The sequence below is a fragment of the Mobula hypostoma genome, chromosome 28 (genome assembly GCF_963921235.1).
Source record: "Mobula hypostoma chromosome 28, sMobHyp1.1, whole genome shotgun sequence".
Lineage (NCBI taxonomy): Eukaryota > Metazoa > Chordata > Chondrichthyes > Myliobatiformes > Myliobatidae > Mobula > Mobula hypostoma.
Window position 1 is genome coordinate 14,734,452 of NC_086124.1, and position 23,121 is coordinate 14,757,572.

Consider the following 23,121-nt stretch of genomic DNA (forward strand, 5'->3'; position numbering starts at 1 on the left):
TCGCATCTGATGAACCCAAAGGGACGGCCGAGACCGATACGGTTTGGTACCAGCAGCATCGCAGGAGTTGTCAGTCAGCGATGAACTCAATGTAGGACTGCCTTAGGGGCTCCAGCTCCGGATTTTTCCCTTGGGGTTTACTCCCAAAGCCTGCCCCATGAGTGGGTATCGCCGCAAGGCAGTGGATGTTTGAGTTTTCCTTCTCCTAGATGAGCTGCCGACTACGGCTGACGAGCCCTGTCTGCCCGCCTTACCACATATACATTGAAACATACAGTGAGATACGTTGATACCAGGGATAGAGTTCTTCACGTGCCTGGACTCTACCTCGACCCATCCTGCTTCTTGTAAAAATGCCATCCCCTTCTTTCAATTCCTCCGTCTCCGCCGCATCTGCTCTCAGGATGAGGCTTTTCATTCTAGAACAAAGCAGGTGTCCTCCTTTTTCAAAGAAATGGGGCTTCCCCTCCTCCACCATCATCACTGTCCTCAACCGCACCTCTTCCATTTCACTCACGTCTGCTCTTACCCCATCCTCCTGCCCCCTACCAGGGATAGGGTTCCTCTTGAGCCTGCTGAGCTCCTCCAGCATTTTGTGTGTGTTGCTCAGATTTTGAGCATCTGCAGATTTTCCCTTGTTCGTGAGATACGTTGTTTACAGTAACAGCCAACACACTTACAAGTGCTGCCACACGCTCTGGCTCTAACATAGCTTGCCCGCAACACAGAACACGACAAGCAACAAAACAACAAAAGGAAAACAATTCCCTTCCCTCCTTCCCACCCACATACACAGACAGGCCTCCAGCCTCTTGTCTTCAACCTCCAGTCTCCAGGCTTCGGCCATTGGTGAGGGAAAACGCAACTGGGTCACACACCCCAACACGGTTCCGTGAACTGATCATCCCCTGTGCCGGATGAGACTCCCCGCCTTTGCAAGGTGCCGCTGGTCAGCCTGACAGACTTCGCAACATCTCCAAATGTGGATCACAGTGATTTCTCCGCATACAGGTTCGCCCTTGAAAGGTCACTCTGGAGATGCCGTGAGTCAAGTATCATCGTCTGGTGAGAGATCGTTGATTCTCACACAGAAGCTGGAATTTGGAGCAAAAAAGGCAATCTTTGGAGGAACTCATCTCCGAATCTCAGGCATCATCTGATGAGGGAAATGGATATTCAACATAACATGAGTCCAGATGAAGGGTCTCTTACATCTCTACTGAAAGAGGTGTGAGGCGCTCTTTCCTTCTGGTAGCCTGCAGGTCACCCTTGGGCAAGGTGTGGTACCTACTTAGCCCCCGACCTCTCCGATCAAGGTCACTTGAAGCCATGGGAGTAGATGGTGGATGGTCACATGAGCAGCTGGTGCACATCACAAATCCTGGTTATGCAACCACTGATGCCAGGCAGACAATCTCTGACGAGTATTGATAATGGCTGGGGTTTCCCGTCTTGTAAAGACACTGCCCAGAAGTAGGCGATGGCAAGCCACTTCCGTAGAAACATTTGCCAAGAACAATCATGGTCAAGGAGAGACCTGGATCGCCCATGTCACACAACACGGCACATAATGATGATGTCATACGACATGGCGCATAATGATGATGATGATGAGTTGAACTGTGGCGTAGACGTCCAGCAAAGCTGAAGCACTTTAGAGCAGACAACCACAAAATGATTGCAAACACGATCTAGTCCGTAGAAAACTAATTTTGTGTGTGATTTGTTCATAAATACATTCATTTCTAAATTAGTTAAACTGTACTAACGGGTGCCCAGCAATGTTGAAGTACTTTAGAGGGGCCGAATGGATTTTTTTGGCTTTGCATACCTAAATAATCCTTGTGAAATGTGTAATCTGTTAAATGCAAACACTTCCAAAGTACTTATTTTAGATATATGCATGTGCTGCAAAAATCTGTCACTTGTTGCTGTAACACCAAAATCTAATGACTGAAAATAATTGAGAGAAAAGCTGGAGCAAAAACTAAAACAAAATAAAGTCTTGAGGGGGGTTTAGGGAATGGCAGGGACTGGAGAAGCCTTTTAAAAAATATATTACCCTTTTGATCAACTCCTTCATCACAGAGTAAACCCCGCAGGAAAATTCCCAGATCATTCTATCAAAAGGGTAAATGTGAGCCAAAGGCCCTTTGATGGTATAAACCTGGCAAACTTGTATCTGAAAAGAAAAACTGCAGAATGAATAAGACTTAAGAAATCATCAGATTTAATAATTAATCTTGACTAAAGCAAGCATCGAGCCCATTGAAGTCTATGCTTCTGGGGACTGACAAGAGTAAGGCACAAAGAATATTTCTGGGAGATTTGAAAAGGTTTCAAGTCTCATCAGAAAGTTTCACAAGACAAATTCTATTAGTGATTCCTTAGTTTCCAGAATTTCCCACCAATAGTGATGGTAGCATAAAATCTCTGGGTCCTTCATTACTCAGTTGCAAATATATTTAATTAGATTGTTATAAAAGCTTGTTCTAACAATCTCATTCATTGCATTTGAAAATGAAAAATGGAGGACAAGTATTAAGGCTCACCATCAATTCATTAACTTCTTAAAGGTCTGCTCTTTGGAGAATTACTTGCAATTCTAAATTCATCATCTTTTTATTTAATCCTGCCATTTGCCAAATCTGTAACCATTTCCTCCCCAAATTCCTTTTGCATTCTGTGTGATACTCCACCGGCCTTTGGCATGTAGCAATTATCTACGGTGGTTATAGAAACATAGAAACATAGAAAATAGGTGCAGGAGTAGGCCATTCGGCCCTTCGAGCCTGCACCGCCATTTATTATGATCATGGCTGATTATCCAACTCAGAACCCTGCACCAGCCTTCCCTCCATACCCCCTGATCCCCGTAGCCACAAGGGCCATATCTAACTCCCTCTTAAATATAGCCAATGAACTGGCCTCAACTGTTTCCTGTGGCAGAGAATTCCACAGATTCACCACTCTCTGTGTGAAGAAGTTTTTCCTAATCTCGGTCCTAAAAGGCTTCCCCTTTATCCTCAAACTGTGACCCCTCGTTCTGGACTTCCCCAACATCGGGAACAATCTTCCTGCATCTAGCCTGTCCAATCCCTTTAGGATTTTATACGTTTCAATCAGATCCCCCCTCAATCTTCTAAATTCCAACGAGTACAAGCCCAGTTCATCCAGTCTTTCTTCATATGAAAGTCCTGCCACCCCAGGAATCAATCTGGTGAACCTTCTTTGTACTCCCTCTACGGCAAGGATGTCTTTCCTCAGATTAGGGGACCAAAACTGCACACAATACTCCAGGTGTGGTCTCACCAAGGCCTTGTACAACTGCAGTAGTACCTCCCTGCTCCTGTACTTGAATCCTCTCGCTATAAATGCCAGCATACCATTCGCCTTTTTCACCGCCTGCTGTACCTGCATGCCCACTTTCAATGACTGGTGTATAATGAAACCCAGGTCTCGTTGCACCTCCGCTTTTCCTAATCGGCCACCATTCAGATAATAATCTGTTTTCCTATTTTTGCCACCAAAGTGGATAACTTCACATTTATCCACATTAAATTGCATCTGCCATGAATTTGCCCACTCACCCAACCTATCCAAGTCACCCTGCATCCTCTTAGCATCCTCCTCACAGCTAATACTGCCGCCCAGCTTCGTGTCATCCGCAAACTTGGAGATGCTGCATTTAATTCCCTCATCCAAGTCATTAATATATATTGTAAACAGCTGGGGTCCCAGCACTGAGCCTTGCGGTACCCCACTAGTCACTGCCTGCCATTCTGAAAAGGTCCCGTTTATTCCCACTCTTTGCTTCCTGTCTGCCAACCAAATTTTTCTATCCACATCAATACCTTACCCCCAATACTGTATGCTTTAAGTTTGCACACTAATCTCCTGTATGGGACCTTGTCAAAAGCCTTTTGAAAATCCAAATATACCACATCCACTGGTTCTCCCCTATCCACTCTACTAGTTACATCCTCAAAAAATTCTATGAGATTCGTCAGACATGATTTTCCTTTCACAAATCCATGCTGACTTTGTCCGATGATTTCACCGCTTTCCAAATGTGCTGTTATCACATCTTTGATAACTGACTCCAGCAGTTTCCCCACCACCGACATTAGGCTAACCGGTCTATAATTCCCCGGTTTCTCTCTCCCTCCTTTTTTAAAAAGTGGGGTTACATTAGCCACCCTCCAGTCCTCAGGAACTAGTCCAGAATCTAACGAGTTTTGAAAAATTATCACTAATGCATCCACTATTTCTTGGGCTACTTCCTTAAGCACTCTGGGATGCAGACCATCTGGCCCTGGGGATTTATCTGCCTTTAATCCCTTCAATTTACCCAACACCACTTCCCTACTAACATGTATTTCGCTCAGTTCCTCCATCTCACTGGACCCTCTGTCCCCTACTATTTCTGGAAGATTACTTATGTCCTCCTTAGTGAAGACAGAACCAAAGTAATTAGTCAATTGGTCTGCCATGTCCTTGCTCCCCATAATCAATTCACCTGTTTCTGTCTGTAGGGGACTTACATTTGTCTTTACCAGTCTTTTCCTTTTTACATATCTATAAAAACTTTTACAGTCAGTTTTTATGTTCCCTGCCAGTTTTCTCTCATAATCTTTTTTCCCCTTCCTAATTAAGCCCTTTGTCCTCCTCTGCTGAACTCTGAATTTCTCCCAGTCCTCAGGTGAGCCACTTTTTCTGGCTAATTTGTATGCTTCTTCTTTGGAATTGATACTATCCCTAATTTCTCTTGTCAGCCACGGGTGCACTACCTTCCTTGATTTATTCTTTTGCCAAACTGGGATGAACAATTGTTGTAGCTTGTCCAAGTTCCTACGCTTTGTAATTCCATCAGCAAACTCTCCTCCTTTAACATACTCCTTAATACCAATGGATTAGGCCCAGCTTTCAGCCTAGTAACAAACGAAGGCCATTGGTTCCATGGTATCTGTTTCCCTAGGGCTGAGATTGCTCAATGCCACCTTCCAGTACTAAACTTCGATCATGTGATTCCGCAAACATCCAAAAATCAATCAAACATCTCTCTTACCATCGCACTGTCAAACTTTATAGAGTCATAGAAGAGCATAGCACAGAAAGATTATGAGATGAACCATTTAATCTGCCTACCCCCGTCGACCTGCACCAGGATCATAGCCCTCCATACCTCTACCATTCATGTACCTATTCAAACTTTTCTTAAACGTTGAAATCGAGGGCCGGCTGGTGGTGCAACGACATCGGCGCCGGACCCAAGTGCGGAAGTTCCCGAGTTCGAAACTGGTCAGGTCCACCATTGAGTACGCTTTCCATCCGTGCCGGGTTGAGTGTCGAGATTGCAACTCGACCTCGTTAAAAAAAGGGAAAATACTGCGAAAATGTCTGTGTGGGGAGTGGCTCGCCACACAGTCTCCCTCTCGCTCTCTCTTCGCGCCTTGCACGCACACACAGACTCACACACACACAGACTCACACACACACAGACTCGCACACACACAGACTCGCACACACGTACACTCGCACGCATGCAGGCACACGCCAAAAAAAAAATCGAGCTCGCTTGCCCACCACTTGTGCGGGCAGCTCATTCTACACTCTCACGACCCTCCGAATGAAGAAGTTTCCCTCATGTTCCACTTAAACTTTTCACCTTTCATCCTTAACCTCTAGTTGTAGTCAAACCCAATCTAAATGGAAAAGCCTGCTTGCATTTGCCCGATCTATACCCCTCTTAATTTTGTATACCTCTATAAAATCTCCTCTCAATCTTCTACGTTCCAAGGAATAAAGTCCTAGGCTATTCAATATTTCCATATAACTCAAATCCTGCAGATCCAGCAACATTCTTGTAAATTTGGTCTGTACTCTTTCAAACTTATTTACATCTTTTCTGTAGGTAGGTGACCAAAGCTGCACACAATACTCCAAATTAGGCCTCACCAAAGTCTTGTACAACTTCACCATAACATCAAATCTGTACTCAGTACTTTGATTTATGAAGGTCAACGTGCCAAAAGCTTTCTTTACAACCCTATTTACCTGTGAAGCCACTTTCAATGAATTACGGACCTGTATTCCAAAATCCCTTCGTTTGATCATGTTTCTGTGAAAGCACTTGGGACATTAATCTTAATCCTCAATTCACTAAACATGAAAGAACTTTTGGCGGCAGGAAGATGATATTATGCATGGTGTATCTCAGTGATGGAAATATGTGTCACTGAATGATTCAAAGATTCTAAGCACATTTATTATCAAAGAATGTATAAGTTATACAACTTTGAGATTTGTCTGCTTACAGGCAGCCACAAAGCAAGGAACCGGAATAACCCAATTTAAAATAAGACCAGAAAAGGACTGCACAGAGAAAGTGAGAAGGAAAAAAAAATCACAAATCATGCAAACAGTAGAAGCAAGACAACAGCATTCTGAACCAGCCTGAGTCCCCATATCCACTCCTGGAGCAGCCGGAGTAGGCCGCAAGCCTAGGTCTTAGTTCGTCACACCAGCAGGGCAGAAACGCACAGCAGCTGGATCAGTTCACAGCCTCGGCGCCACAGAGAAAGGAATGAAATGGTGTACAGATTGGCATTTGATACTACCCGGCTAGGCCAGATTGTCTGGTAGTCTTCTGACTTGCCTTTGTTTTGCAGGAATAAACAAGTGGGAAAAGTGGGAAGAGGGAGCAAATACTTCATTTTGAATTCGTTTTGGGAGTCCACACAATCAGAGATTAATTAAGGTAGATCCAGTTCCGTTATAAACTGACAGTGAAATCTTTGCCAGCAACAAGTGCTCTGACTGAAATACACTGGCTCTCTCAGGCTCTCTCTCCCAACCTGAGGTCTATGGACCCCTCTCAGTGGTACAGCGGTAAAAGTCTGTCAGTATCCTGGGACAGAGGTGAGCTTTCTTCATGCTCCACAAGAAATAAATGGTTGCAGATGCTATAACAGACATACACCACTTCGTAGTGGCAATGTACTTTGTGTGTCTAAAGAATCGATAACAAAAAAATAAACTTACAAGCTTTCATGAAGAGCCAAAGTTTGCCAGCTGGTTAGTCAGCTCTCCACCCCACTCGGGTGGCGGGACAGAGATACGTCTCTATCAAAGGAGGTGTAAGGCGCTCCTTCCTCCACTAGCCTGCAGGTGATCCTTGGGCAAAGTGTAGCAGCTGCTTAGCCCCACGATCAGGATCATGTGAAACCATGGGAGCAGGTGGTGGATGGTCCTATGAGCAGCTGGTGCATATCACAAGTCCTGGTTACGTGACAGCTGACAATCTCTGAAGGGAATTGAAGATGGCTGGGGTCACCCATCTTGTGAAGACACTGCCCAGAAGAAGGCAATGGCAAACCACTTCCGTGGAAAAATTTGCCAAGAACCATCATGGCCATCCATGACTGTCCATGTCATACGACAGGGCACATGATGATGACGTCATATAGACATGACACATAATGCTGAGTGACCTCTGCCAGAAAGGGGGTGGAGCATTGAGAGGGGCTTGATAATGAAAACAAATAGTTTGACAGGTATTGAATGTTCAGATTCAGATTCATTTATTTATCACATGCACGTTGAAACATGCCAGCGAAACGTGTCGCTGGTGCTAACAACAACACAACCTAAGGACGTGCCGCAAGTGTCGCTAGACATCCCAGCGCCAACACAGCCTACCCACAATGCACAGCAGAACAAGACAAGCAACAACAGAACAGCAGAACCTGGAAAAAAAACCCACAAAACAAGCTCCTTTCGCCCCTCCCGTCCACCTTCCCACTCATACGCACAGAACGGCCCCCAACCCCAGGACAGGCCAGCTCTGGGCGTCCAGCCTCCAGCTGATTTGCAGACATCAGGTCTCTGACTGAGATCTACATAACTGGAGAAGAGAACTTGTCAGGGTTCAAGGCAGAAATAACTAAATTTGTCTGAACTATGGGGTTGCCAAAAATTTAGAAACCTGTCTACTACAGCTGGGAGGCTGAGTATTACGGTATAAATGTGTATAAATTAGTCATATGAAACATCCATCATTAAGAACACCAGGACATGCCCTCTTCTCAGTGCTGCCATCAGGGAGGAGGTATGAGAGCCTGAAGGCACACACTCAAGATTCAGGAACAGCTTCTTCCCCTCTGCCATCCGATTTCTGAATGGACATTAGATTATATTAGATCAGTTTAGATTCAATATTATTGTCATTGTGCCAAGTACAGATACAAAGCCAATGAAATGCAATTAGCATCTGACCAGAAGTGCAAAAGAATGATATTATTTACAAAATAACTGTGAATAAAAAGTAAGTGCTACAGCACACAAATATAAAAGTACTGAGACAGTACAATATGGGTGCAATACTGCTTAGCGCTGTGATGTGAGGTTCAGCAGGGTCACAGCCTCAGGGAAGAAGCTCTTCCTGAGCCTGCTGGTGCGGGAGCGGAGGCTCCTGTAGCGCCTACCAGATGGGAGGAGAGTAAAAAGTCCATGGTTAAGGTGAGATGCATCCATGATAATGCTTTTCCCCCTGCCCAGGCAGCGTTTATGGTAGATGTTCTCAATGGTGGGCAATTGGGTGCCGATAATCCGCTGGGCAGTTTTCACCACCTGCTGGAGTGCGTTGCGGTCCAATACGGGACAATTGCCATACCACACTGAGATGCAGTTGGTGAGTATGCTCTCAGTGGTACAGTGGTAAAAGTCCGTCAGTATCCCGAGACAGAGGTGAACATTGAACCCATGAACACTTTCTCACGACTTTTTTTTCTCTTTTTGCATTACTTATTTATTTTAACACACACATACACACACATATATATATACACACACACTTACTGTAATTTACAGTTACTGTATTTACAGTATTTATTATTTTGTACTGCATTGTACTGCTGCCACATAACGACAAATTTCACAACACATGCCAGTCATATTAAACCTGATTCTGATTCTCATTCTGGTATTTGAGGGACCTCACCGTGAGGGAATTGCCTGCCATGTGTACCTGCATTATAACTGGGACAATGCTCACAATTCCGTTGAGAGATCCCAAGGGCTTTGAAAGAGAAATATATAAAACACAGTTTTTTTGCGTAGCGGTGGGAGCTGAGTCTCGGCGCAGAGGCTGTAATGACAAAATGCCAGACGTCATGTAAGGACCCGACCATAGTTATTGTTAGATTTTAATAAAAAGTTAACGCATAGCAAAAGACACAAAATGCAGGAGGAACTCAACAGGTCAGGCAGCATCTATAGAAAAGAATAAGCAGTTGATGTTTTGGGCCGAGACCCTTCTTCGGGTGCAGAAGTTAACACGTGTTGTGGAGCTTCTGGCATCTCCAAGGAATGTACAACCTACCTGACCTGCTGAGAACCTCCATCGGGTTCAAAGAAACAAATAAAAAAGGCACTTTGACAAAGTTCTCCGGAGAACTTGCTGGCAATCAGTGACGAATATCCGGGAACACAAGGCCTTGAAACACCGAGGATGAGTGAGAGAAAGTGGCTGGGATGGCGAAGTTTTATTGACGCGCAGTGAGTCCGTAAAACAGTATCTACTAGTCAGACAATGGCAATTACAGGGGCAGTCTGAGACAATTGTCCAGCAGTCAGGGAGTTAATGACGACACCATATGAGAACACAGTGAAAAAGAAGCGTAGCTGGGACAAAATGACAGCTTATGTACCAGTAGGTATGCAATCAGTAAAACATAAGACCACAAGACGTAGGAGCAGAATTAGGCCACTTGGCCTATCAAGTCTGCTCCGCCATTTCATCAAGGCCGATTTATTATCTCTCTGAACCCCACACTCTTGCCGTCACCCCTGACTAACCAAGAGCCTATCAACCTCTGCTTTAATTATTCTCAATGACTTGGGCTTCACAGCCATACATGTCAGTGAATTCCACAGATTCACCACCCTCTGGCTGCCATCTTGGACAATGTCTCCCATCCACTACATAATGTACTGGGTGGACACAGGAGTACATTCAGCCAGAGACTCATTCCACCGAGATGCAACACAGAGCGTCATAGGAAGTCATTCCTGCCTGCGACCATCAAACTTTACAACTCCTCCCTTGGAGGGTGAGACACCCTGAGCCAATAGGCTGGTCCTGGACTTATTTCCTGGCATAATTTAATTTTTACTATTTAACTATTTATGGTTTATTACTATTTATTATTTATGGTGCAACTGTAACAAAAACCAATTTCCCCCGGGATCAATACAGTATGACTATGACTATGACTATAAATTCCTCCTCATTTCCATTCTGTCTGGATGTCCCTCTATTCTGAGCCTGTGCCCTCTGGTCTTAGAGTCCCCCACCATAGGAAACATCTTCTCCACCTTCACTTTGTCTAGGCCTTTCAGTATTTTAGATTAGATTATGAGAACACTCAGTCCTCTTTTATTGTCATTTCGAAATGCATACATGCATTAAGAAATGATACAATGTTTCTCCAGAGTGATATCACAGAAAACAGGACAAACCAAAGACTAACACTGACAGAACCACATAATTATAACATATAGTTACAGCAGTGCAAAGCAATACTATAATTTGATGAAGAACAAACCATGGGCAGGGTAAAAAAAGTCTCAAAAGTCCCCGAGTCGATCGACTTCCGAGTCCCCGATAGCAGGCGGCAAAAGGGAGAAACTCTCTGCCATAAATCTCCAGGCACCATCAACTTGCCGATGCCTTGGAAGCAGCCGACCACAGCCGACACTGAGTTCATCCGTCCGAAAACTTCAAGCCTCCGACCAGCCCCTCCAATACAGCCTCCCGAGCGCCATCCTCTGCCGAGCGCCTTCGACCTCGCCCCAGCTGCTGAAACAAGCAAAGCTGAGTATTTCGGGGCCTTCTGCTCCGGAGATTCTGGTTACCACACAGTAGCAGCTGCAGTGAAGCGGGCATTTCAGAAGTTTTCCAGATGTTCCTCCGTACTCTCACGTCCGTCTCCATCAAATCAGAATTGTGCACGGTCCCCTACTTGACAGATAACAGATATTCATCACCGCAGAGGCCACGTGCGCTGCCATTGCATTGCCATCTTCTCCTCCTCCCCAATATGTTTCAGTGAGAGTCCCCTACACCCCCCCCATACTCATTCTTCTAAATTCAAGCTAGTACAGGTCCAGAACCATCAAACGTTCCTCATATGTTAATCCTATCATTCCCAGAATCATTCTCGTGAATCTTCTCTGGACCCTCTCCAATGCCAGCACATCTTTTCTTAGACATGAGGCTCAAAACTGAAGGGCAAGAAAGGTTACGGGGAGAAGGTAGGAGACTGTGGCTGAGAGGGAAATGGATCAGCCATGATGTAATAGTGGAGCGGACTCAGTGAGCTAAATGGTTTAATTCTGCTCCTATATCTGGTCACGAAACTGCAAGTGCCATCTGACCAATTCCTTATAAAACCTCAGCATCACATTCTTGTTCTTATATTCCAATCTCATCAAAATAATCCAAACATTCCATTTGTTTTCCTCACCAGCAACTCAACCTGCATGTTAACCTTTACGGAATCCCGCACGACAACTCCCAAGTCCCTTTGCACCTCTGATTTTCGAATTTTCTCCCCATTTAGTAAACAGTCCTCAACACTACCTGCCCCGATCTTTGCATCACCTGCAAAGCTGACCACAAAGCCATCAATTCCGTCATCCAAATCATTGACATATAACGTAGAAAGAAGCGGTTTCAATACTGACCACCGTGGAACACCACTAGTCATCGGCAGCCAACCAGCCTGGGCTCCCTTTATTTCGACCCTTAGCCTCCAGCCAATTAGCCAACACTCTATCTGTGCTAGTTTCTTTCCTGTAATACCATGGATTCTTACCTTGTTAAGCAGCCTCAGGTGCATCACCTTGTCAAAGGCCTCTGAAGACCCAAGTAACATCCACTGACTCTGTGGTCTAACCTGCCTGTTAATTCCTCGAAGAATTCCAACAGATTTTTCAGGCAAGATTTCCCCTTAAGGAAACCATTTGGCCAATTTTATTATGTGCCTCCAAGTACCCTAAGACCTCATCCATAACAAACAACTCCAACATCTTCCCAACCACTGAAGTCTGGCTAACTGTCCTATGATTTCCTTTTTTCAACCTCCCTCCCTTCTTGAAATGTAGAGTGGCATTTACAGTTTTCCAGTCCTCCGGAACCATACGAGAACCTAGTGATTTGTGAAAGATCGTTACTAATTCCTCTACAATCTTTTCAGCTACCTCTTTCAGGACCCCGGAGTGCAGTCCATCTGGTCAAGGTGACTTATCTACCTTCCCACCTTTCAGCTTCCCAAGTACTTTCTCCTTAGTAAGCGCAGTTACACTCAGTTCTGCCCCCTGAGACTGTCAAATTTCTGGCATACTGGTGTCTTCCACAGTGAACACTGACACATAATATTTACTCAATTCTGTTATGTTTTGTAACTCCAAAACATAAAACTAATAGAAATAAAAAACATGGCACTGGGAATAACGTGTTTACTTTATCCTCTACTTTAGCAGGACACACACGTGACATGGTGGCATAATGACGCATGCCATTCACATACTTTTATATATAACCTGCAATGAGCTACTTAAACAAACAAACAATACTTAATCAAACAAGATATGTACAATGTTACCCACTGCTGCCATCAGGAAGAAGCTACGGGAGCCTCAGGACTCACACCACTAGGTTCAGGAACAGTTATTGCTCCTCAACTATCAGGCTCTTGAACCAGAGGGGATAAATTCACTCAACCTCACGCCTCATCACTGACCTGTTCCTACAACCTACAGACTCACTTTCAAGGACTCTTCATCTCACATTCTTGATATTTATTGCTTATTTATTTGGATTCATAGAGTCATAGAAAAGTACACACAGAAACAGGCCCTTCAGCCCACCTAGTCTGTGCTGAACTATTTTAAACAGCCTGCTCCCATTGACCTGCACACCATACCCCTACCATCCATGTACCTATCTAAACTTATCTTAAACATTGAATTCGAGCTTGCATTCACCACTTGCACTGGAAGCTCATTCCACACTCTCACAACCCTCTGAGTGAAAAAGTTTCTCCTCATGTTCCCCTTAAACTTTTCGCCTTTAACCTATGACCTCTGTTTGTAGTCCCACCCAACCTCAGTGGAAAAAGCCTGCTTGCATTTACCCTATCTATACCTCACATAATTTAGTATACCACTATCAGTACTCCTGTCAAGGAAGTATTATTTATTATTTGTTATTATTATTTTACTTTCTCATTTGAATTTGCTCAGTTTGTTGTCTTTTGCATGTTGGTTGTTTGTCCAGCCTGTTGGACGTGGCCTTTCATTGATTCCATTATGGTTCTTAGATTTTTTTTCCACATGAAAACAACTCTCAGGATGTTATATGATGACATTTACAGAATTTACTTTGATAATAAATCTACTTTGAACTTTAGTATTACTGAAATACTAAGTACACAATGCTCCTTGCTGCTTAGCTATAAACTCCAACACAATATAGAATGCATCTTGACCTAATTGAAAGAAAAACATGGAGCTGGGAAGAAAGAGTCTACTTCATTCTTTACTTTAGCGACACACACACATGATGTGGTGGCATGATGACGTATGCCATTCCCGTACTTTTACATATAACCCATAATGAATTACTTAGACAAACAATGCTTAATCAAACAATAAATTTACAATGTTACTCAAATATTACTGAAATATTAAATGCACAAGTTCATCCACCATTTCCATGTCCCCCATTACTACCTCTCCAGTATCATCTTCCAGTGGTCCAATATCCACAATCACCTCTTTTACTCTTTATGAATCTGAAAAATCTTTTGGTATCCTACTTGATAATTTTTGGTGAGCTACCTTAATATTTCATTTTTTCTCTCTTTTATGTTTTTTTGGTTGCCTTTGTTGGTTTTTACAAGCTTCCTAATCCTTTAACTTCTCACTAATTTTTGCTCTATTATATGTCCTCTTTTTTGCTTTTATATTATCTTTGACTTCCTTTGTCACCCACAGTTGCCTCATCATTCTTTTAGAATACTTCTCTGTCTTTGGGATATATCTTTCCTGCAGCTTCCAAATTGCCCCCAGAAGCTCCACCCATTGCTGTTCTGCTGGCAACCCTGCTGGTGTCCCCTTGGAATCAACTTCGGCCAGCTCCTCTCGAATGCCTCTGTAACTCCCTTTACTCCACTGTAACACTGATCCATCTGACTTTACCTTCTCCCTCTCAAACTGCAGGGTGAATTCTATCATATTACGATTATTTCCTCCTAAGGGTTCCTTTACCTTAAGCTCCCCAATGAAATTTGACTCATTATAAACCACCCAATCCAGAATACCCTTTCCCTAGTGGGCTAATTCGCAATTTGCTCTAAAAAGCCATCTCTGGCATTCTACAAATTCTCTCTCTTGGGATCCAGCACCAACCTGATTTTTCCAATCTACCTGCATATTGAAATCCCTCCATGACTCTAGTAACACTGCCCCTATTACATGATTTTCTACATCCCATTGAAATTTATATCCCACATCCTGGCTACTGTTTGGAGGCTGTATATAATTCCCAACAGTCTCTTTTTACCCTGGCAGTTTCTGAACTCTGCCGTCAAGGATCCTACATCTGCTGATCCTACGTCACCTCATTCTGAGGATCTGATTTCATTTATTACCAACAGAGTCTCCCTACCTCCTCTGCCGACCTGCCTGTCCTTTCAATACAAAATACATTATTGATCTGGATGATGGGGTGGTAAATTGGATGGGTAAGTATGCAGATGATACTAAGATAGGTGTAGTTGTGGATAATGAAGTAAGTTTTCAAAGCTTGCAGAGAAATTTAGGCCAGTTAGAAGAGTGGGCTGAAAGATGGCAGATGAAGTTTAATGCTGATAAATGTGAGGTGCTACATTTTGGTAGGACTAATAAAAATAAGACATACATAGTAAATGGTAGGGCATTGAACAATGCAGTAGAACAGAGGGATCTAGGAATAATGGTGCATTGTTCCCTGGAGGTGGAATCTCATGTGGATAGGATGGTGAAGATAGCTTTTGGTATGCTGTCCTTTATAAATCAGAGCATTGAGTATAGGAGTTGGGATGTAATGTTGAAATTGTACAAGGCATTGGTAAGGCCATATTTGGAGTATTGTGTACAGTTTTGGTCACCGAATTATAGGAAAGATGTCAACAAAACAGAGAGAGTACAGAGAAGATTTACTAGAATGTTACCTGGGTTTCATCACCTAAGTTACAGAGAAAGGTTGAACAAGTTGGGTCTTTATTCTTTGGAACTTGATAGAGGTATTTAAAATTATGAGGGGGATTGATAGAGTTGACGTGGATAGGCTTTTTCCATTCAGAGTGGGGGAGATTCAAATAAGAGGAAATAAGTTGAGAGTTAAAAGGCAAAAGTTTAGGGGTAACATGAGGGGGAACTTCTTTACTCAGAGAGTGGTAGCTGTGTGGAACGAGTTTCCAGCAGAAGTGGTTGAGGCAAGTTCGATGTTGTTATTTAAAGTTAAATTGGACAGCTATATGGACAGGAAGGGAATGGAGGGTTATGGGCTTAGTGCAGGTCGGTGGGACTAGGTGAGAGTTAAGAGTTCAGCACGGACTAGAAGGGCCGAGATGGCCTGTTTCCGTGCTGTAATTGTTATAAGGTTATATGTATCCTTGGAGGTTAAGCTCCCAACTATGATCTTCTTTCAGCCTCGACACAGTGATAGCTACAACATCATACCTGCCAATCTCTAACTGCACTACAAGATCATCTGCCTTATTCTGTACACTGCAGGCATTCAAATGTAACACCTTCAGCCCTGTCTTCATCACACTTTTCAATTTTGCCTCATGTTACACTTCATCTCACCCCACTGACTGCAACTTTGCCCTGTCATCTACATGCCCTCGCAGTCTTACTACACACCGCATCGAGTTGTACACCAGCTGCTCCCCACCTCCCCCACACCCCCCGGCCCTATCACTCCGGTTCCCACCCCACTGCCAAATTAGTTTAAACCCTCCCCAAAAGCTCGAGCAAACCTATCTGCAAGGATATTGGTCCCCCTTGGGTTCAGATATAACCGATCCTTTTTGTGCAGGTCATACCTTCCCCGGAAGAGATCTCAGAAATTGGAAACCCTGTCCCCTTGCACCTCTTCCTCAGCCACTTGTTTATCTTTGCCATCATTCTATTCCTGCCCTGATTAGCACATGGGAGTAATCTGGGAGTCATGCAGAAATTACTACCTTGGAGGTCCTGCTCTTCAGCCCCTTTCCGAACTCCCTATACTCACCGCACAGGGCTCCTTCACCCTTTCTAACCATGCGATTGGTGCCAATGTGCACATAGAACTGCCATAAGCCTTGTGGCCTCTGCAGCTTGCTGTAGAGCATTGAGCTTTAGGGTTCTTGACCATCTGATTTACTAAGCATTATCTTAACTAGAGCCATTAAGCCCTCATGCTTTTGGTTTAATCTCGTCAACTGTGACTGGCACGGGTTTCCCTGCATTCCGTGATTACTGTATTTAAAAAGGACTCCCATTCAGTGCCTTAGTGGGTCATTGTGTTGGAGAGAATGAATTGTCTCGCGATGTTGCTCAGTCGCTCCTTTGAGGCTCTGTCCAACCTCTTGTTTCCCTCTCCTCATCATGAGCCTGCCGATCCCCCGCCTCTGGGTCGAGTCAAGAGCCTGGCATCCGGAGATCCTGGGTTGAGTTGGTTGAGTTGGTGCGAGTGACCCTCGAGGACAGAGAACGCCAGCCATTCCTCCACTGCTGGGTCGAGTCAGGAGCCTGCCGACCACAGCTCCTGAGTTGAATCACAAGCCAGCCACCCACAGAATTTGGGTTGAGTCAGGAGCCTGCTGTCCACTGCTCCTGGGTCAAGACAGGAGCTTGCTGTCCGCTGCTCCTGGGTCGGGTCGGGAGCCTGCCACAAGCTGCTCCTGGGTCAAATCACGAGCCTGCCGTCCACAGCTCCTGTATTGAGTTGGTGCCAGCAACCTCCGTGACAGAGAAAACCTGCTATTCCTCTATACCTGGGTCTAGCCCTCCAAGAGCACACCGTGACAACAACCAATTGTGTGAATTCTTCACATTTGGGGGGAATGAAAATGTCCTCTCCTGAAATTAATACTTTTAGATATTTAGGACCCTAATGAAAACATCGTAAGAGAGTAGGCCATTCTATTGGCAGAGATTACGTCTGAGACCCAATGAACACTGGTTTGGTCCAATCTGGTCCATCCACATTGATGTCATGGCCAGAAATGCTCACTTTCTGGAGCGGCTGAAGAAATTCAGCACGCCCCTGTCGACTATTACCAATTTTTATCATAGCACCATATAAAATGTTCTACCTGGATGCATGACAGCTTGGTAGGGTAACTGTGCTGCACATAATTGCAAGAAGCCGCAGAGAGCTACCGACACAGCTTAGCACATCACAGGGATCAGCCTCCCCCTCCTCTGAATCTGACTATACTTCTCCCTGCCTCAGTAAAGCAAGCAGAATAATCAAAGGCCCCACCCAGCCTAGGCCTTCCATCTTGTCCACTCTCCCATTCGGGCAGAAGGGACAAAACCCCTAAATCACACTGCGTTCACCAGCAACTTTGATGTATGTTTCTTGGTTTTGTGCCTGTCTGTAAGGAGACAGATCTCAAGGTTGGATAAAGTATACATATTTGAACTCTGACCTTTGTACCTCTTGACCTCACCTGGTTACGAGCTTGCACTTCATTGTTTTCACCTGCACTGCACATATTTTTTGGGAGCATTTGCACTTTATTCTACATTGTTCTGTTTTACCTTATTCTAGCACAATGCACTGTGTAATGATTTGACCTGTACACACAGTATGCGAGACAAGCTTTTCACTGTATCTTGGTACATGTGACAGTAATAACCCAACACCAATCCCAATAAGCTGGCCGGTGGTGCAGTGGCATCAGCACTGGAATTTGAGGCAAATGTTCCCGAGATCAAATCCGGCTGGCTCCTTGCATGCTTCCCATCTGTGCTGGGTTGAGTGTCGAGCTAGCAACTTCTTTCATTAAAAAAAACCACAGTCAACTGCTACGGAAATGGGAAAAATGCCGCCTGATGCGCCACAAGGCGCAAAAAGGAACAACAGACAAACAAAACCAATCCCAATCTGGTAGTGCTATTTTGTTCTTAATAAAATGAAACAGCATGGGTAAAAACTAATACAGATTTATTTACATTAATGGCTCTAGCTCCACATGATTGAGTGTGGACAGTTCATGCATTCAGCTTGACCCCAGGTCACGATTGTCACTTCCAGTTCCGGGACGAACAGCCCCACTGCACTCTGGGAACTGAGGTTCTTTATTATGTACATACATAATAACGCAGGCAGTACCACAGAAAACCAACACTGATTTCATTTGCTGTCAAACAGAAATTGGAGGATCCTTTTTTCAACCCACAGCTCTTTGGGATAGCAGAAGGTGACAAAGTCCAGTTGAAGGAATCAAACAACAAGCGGACCTACTACATTATAGTTGCAGAAGCAATAACAGACATACAGCACTGATCTGCTCCTCAGTGGCGGCTACGTGCTTTGGGTGTCTAAAGAAGGGAGAGAAAACGAAACTCGTAAATACACAACTACAGCTGCGCTGGTAAAGTGATCCACTCACAGTGAGGCAATTGGAAAACACAGACATAGAGTCTTCACAATATTGCTGTCGAAAATGATGAAAATGCCCCTGAGTAGCAGAGGGGAATATAGATATAACCAACGTTTTCTCCGCTATGTGCTGAATTGAGGCTGGGGCCTGCTCAAGGCAGCTCCTTGATGAAAACTTATCTTCATTCTAAACACTATTTGCTTACTCTTATTGCTTGCACGATTTGTGTTTTTTTTTTCCTGTCTCTCGGCACATTGGATGTTCGTTGTTTTTTATGGGTTCTTCTGGGCTTCTCAGTTCTGTGGCTGCCTGTCAGGAGACAAATTTCAAGGTCATATAATATGTATTTTATTTATTTATTGAGATACAGCTCAGAATAGGCCCTTCCAGCCCTTTGATCCGCGCTGCCCAGCAACCCCCAATTTAATGCTAGTCCAATCATGGGACAAGTTACATTGACCAATTAACCTACCAACTGGCCCACCTTTGGTCTGTGAGAGGAAACCCATGCAGTCACGGGACGTGGTGGGAATTGAACCCGGGGCTCCTGTACTGTAAACCGCTGTGCTATCCACTACGCTGCCACGCTGCTGCTGTGCATAATGTATACATACTTTGATAATAAATTACTTTGAGTTTCAAACTTTGAACCATGGGTTGTTCGTTTCATGTATAAACTTAGGTATAGCAGAAAATTCAGCCATTTATCACTGACAGGAAGCACAGTTACTCTCAAAGCAATTTAATGAATTACCGAACACACTAGGTCGTAAGAAACACACATGATTAAAGCCAATAATCATGATGAACTAGAGTGAGCAACCAACTGCTCAGCAAGGATTAGATAATAAACCTCAAGATCAATTGGGCAGACATTATTCAGTACAACTATAGAATTCAGTACCAGTCTAGGGAACTAAATGGAACTGTGGATGTATTACCAAGATCACCTTATGCATATTGTGGGACAGGGAGCAAGAACAAGCCTTCATTTTGTGGTTAGTGGGTGATAACCTTTCCCGTCTCCGCTACAGAAATCACTGAGAGAGCGCAGAAAATTACTGATCTCAAACAAAGAAACAAGAGATTCTGCAGATGATGGAAATCAAAGTTACGCACACCCACAAAGGTAAAAGTAAATATTATTATCAAAGTATATATATGTCACCATATACCACCCTGAGATTCATTTTTCTGTGGGCATTCTCAGCAAATCTATAGAATAGTAACTATATCAGGATCATTGAAAGGTCAACTAGAGTGCGGACTTTGATAATAAATGTACTTTGAACTTCAAACTTTGAACCATGGCTGTTTTTTGCATGTATAAACTTAGGTATCGCAGAAATTTCAGCTATTTATCACTGACAGGAAGCACAGTTACTCTCAAAGCAATTTGATGAATTATTTTTATTTTAACAACGAACTGTGCCAATGGAAATGTAACCCTGTCACTGGGGCTTGTAACAAACTTGGCTCGTTAGCTAACTCTGCTGACAGCTGTGTGACTCGGCGGGGAGAAGGCCACCTTTCATAAGCAAAGGAATGTCTAGGGTCAGTGTGGTTTGGGGTTCAGTCAAGTAAAAAGTTAGGATGTTCCAATTAAGGAAAACAGGTTGTAGTGAATTCCATGTAAATACTGCCCATACAGTTTTTGGTAGCCCTGAAATGACAGATTGTACACTAGCATAAATTATAAAGGAAGTATATTTACCAAACTCTCAACTTTAGCAGACAGTTACAAAAAAAAGGGCCCATTACAGTTAAGCCAGTCCAATGTGCAGATAAACGTTGGAGCTCGTTTCTGTAGTAGTGTGGGGCAGTATCGTTTGATTCACTATCATATTCTGAACGTCCCCTGAAGACCATCTTGAACGAACTGGCTCTCTCCAGATTATTGGCCCTTCCTCCTTGCAGACATTCATCTGCACAAAGCACTTCTTACAATGGGGTTGCTCCTTCCAACGGCATTCTGCAGCATCTTCCCTTGTCCCCAGCTTCACAGCTCCCGCCAAAAGACCCCAGAGCAGACTACTGTCATTCAGAAATCTGATCCCACCCAGCTCTCCTGAATCTTCCACTAGGTGGAAAGTTAAAATTGGCTGACTCACCATTCCTAAATTGGACATCATGGCTCCTTTAGCCAAAGCCAAAGCTCTCTTAACAGCAGGACACAATGCTTTTACAGAAAACTGCTGAAATAAAATACCTCACAGCATAGCTGTAGAAACCTTAACCAGGGCATTACACAAGTATAAGTAAGTAACAATAAATAAATAAACTTGAGATAATGAGATAAAGAGTCGTAAGCATGAGATCACAAACACAGGAAAATCCACAGATGCTGTCAATCCAAATGCTGGAAGAAGAGCTGAGACCTTTCCTCAGGACTGAGAGGGAAGGGGGGAGATGCCAGAATAAAAAGGTGGGGGGAGGGGGGAGGGGAAAGAGCTGCTAGAAGGTGATGAGTGAAGCCAGGTGGATGGGAAAGGTAAAGGGCTGGAGAGGAAGGAACCTGATAGGAGAGGAGAGTGGACCGCAGGAGAAAGGGAAAGAGGAGATGACCCAGGGGGAGGTGATAGGGAGGTGAGAAACAATAAAAGGTCAGAGTGCAGAATAGAGGGTGGGGAATGGAATTTGGTCACTGGAAGGAGAAATCAATACTCATGCCATCAGGTACCCAGATGGAATATAAGATGGTGCTCCTCCACCCTGAGAGAGGCCTCTTCTTAGCACAAGGAGCCATGGACTGACATGTCGGAAAGTGAATGGGAATCAGGTTTAAAATGTTTTGCCACCGGGAAGTCCCACCTGTGGCGGAGGCTGCAGAGGTGCTCAATGAGGCGGTGCCCCAATTTGCAACCGGTCTCACCAATGTAGAGGAGGCTGCAAGAGAAGCCAGGTGGGAAAGGTCAAGGGATGGAGAAGAAAGAATCTGAATAGGAGAGGAGGGTGGACAATAGGAGAAAAGGAAAGAGATGGTTGGTTGTCGAAGCATCTCAATGACAGGGCAAATGAGTGTAGTTACCCTCATTTATTTAAGAGAATGAATGCTGGAGGAACTCAGCAGGTCAGGCAGCGCCTATGGAAATGAATAATCGGTCGATGTTTTGGGCCAAGACCCTTCTCAAACAGGTCTACAAGCACTTTTTCAACGATTCGAAGGTCTGAAGTTCGGTGCCCCAACGTGAACATTTTACAAAGTGTCTGCCGACCGAGGATATCTGAAGAGTGGTAATCTCCAGTGTGCTGGAACTGGATGAATACACTCACATTGGCTTATTATTGTCACAAGTATAAAAAACAATGAAAAGCTTTTTTTCTGCATACTGTCCAGGCAGGTCGTACCCTACGGTATTTACCATTGAAGGAGTAAAATGCAGAATATAGTGTTGCAGTTTCAGAGAAAGTGCAGGGCAGGCAGACAGATAAAGTAGAAAGGCCATGATTAGGTAGCCTGAGAAATCAAAAATTCACCAACTCGTATTTGAGAGGTCCACTCTGGAAAAAGATATCAGTGGGGTAAAAGCTATCCATGAGTCTGCTGTTAGGACCTCTCAAGCTTTTACATCTTCTGTCTGACAGAAGAGCAGAGAAGTGAAAAAATTCTAGGGTGGGAGGGATCCTTGAATATGTTAGCTGCTTTCCCAGGCAGCCAACATACTTGGAGCTTCTGGTCAAGAAGGCGTCAGCGGACAACGAATCCTCTAGTGACATCTTTCAGATAGTCAATCATTTCAGCTTTTCTGCGTCTTCTACTTATTATTTTTGTCTTAATTTTGTTTTCGTTTAACTGTCGGAGCCTGTGAGTTGCAGTCTGCAGTTCGATCGGGTGAGCTAGTGCTCTGCTGTCCCTGAAAAAACTCCAGGACAGAAATGCGAGTACGAGCCACCGTGAGAAGAAACTCAGAGGTGAGACGATGGGCCATGATCGTCCATGTTTCCCGCCGATTGAAGTGTCAAGGAAGTTTGAAACACTGAGGCAAAAATGCAGAGGAGAGTGAGCAGTTCTCGGAAGTTCACCCCGGGTTTGAGTCGCTGCCCTTGGAGGGGGTGAAGGGTCCTGATGTTCTTGGAGATGTTATTGAAATTCTGAAATCATGGATTGGACTGGAGTTCAAACTAACTGTAGTTACTATTGGGCTTTTTTCAGTTCTATGTTTTTTTTGTGTTCTCGCCCATTCTTTTTCATTGCGGATTGATGAGCTGGGGAGTTTGGGTGATCCGTCAGTTTTTGTGTGAGGGTGGGGTTGGGGGGCTGTTTGTGGATTACGTGTTTTTGCTGATTTTTCTTTTCTTCTACGGTTTACCTGTATTTTATGGCTATCTGGAGAAGACAAATCTCAGAGTTGTATTCTGCACACATACTCTGATAACAAAGTGTTAACAAGGATCTGCAGGGTTATTATTATGA

The 23,121-nt window shown here is 44.1% G+C and overlaps 1 protein-coding gene across 2 annotated transcripts in view; it reads right to left on the reverse strand.

Annotated features, from left to right (window-relative positions):
* nkain1 (sodium/potassium transporting ATPase interacting 1) overlaps window positions 1–23,121 on the reverse strand; it is an 891,479-nt gene that overhangs the window by 503,601 nt on the left and 364,757 nt on the right. The window contains exon 2 of one of the 2 annotated variants that reach the window (XM_063035498.1): window positions 18,913–19,016. The exons of the other annotated variant lie outside the window; for it this stretch is intronic. Coding sequence (XP_062891568.1) covers window positions 18,913–19,016 — 104 coding nt within the window. The remainder of the gene's footprint in view (window positions 1–18,912; window positions 19,017–23,121) is intronic. 2 annotated transcript variants of the gene reach the window in all.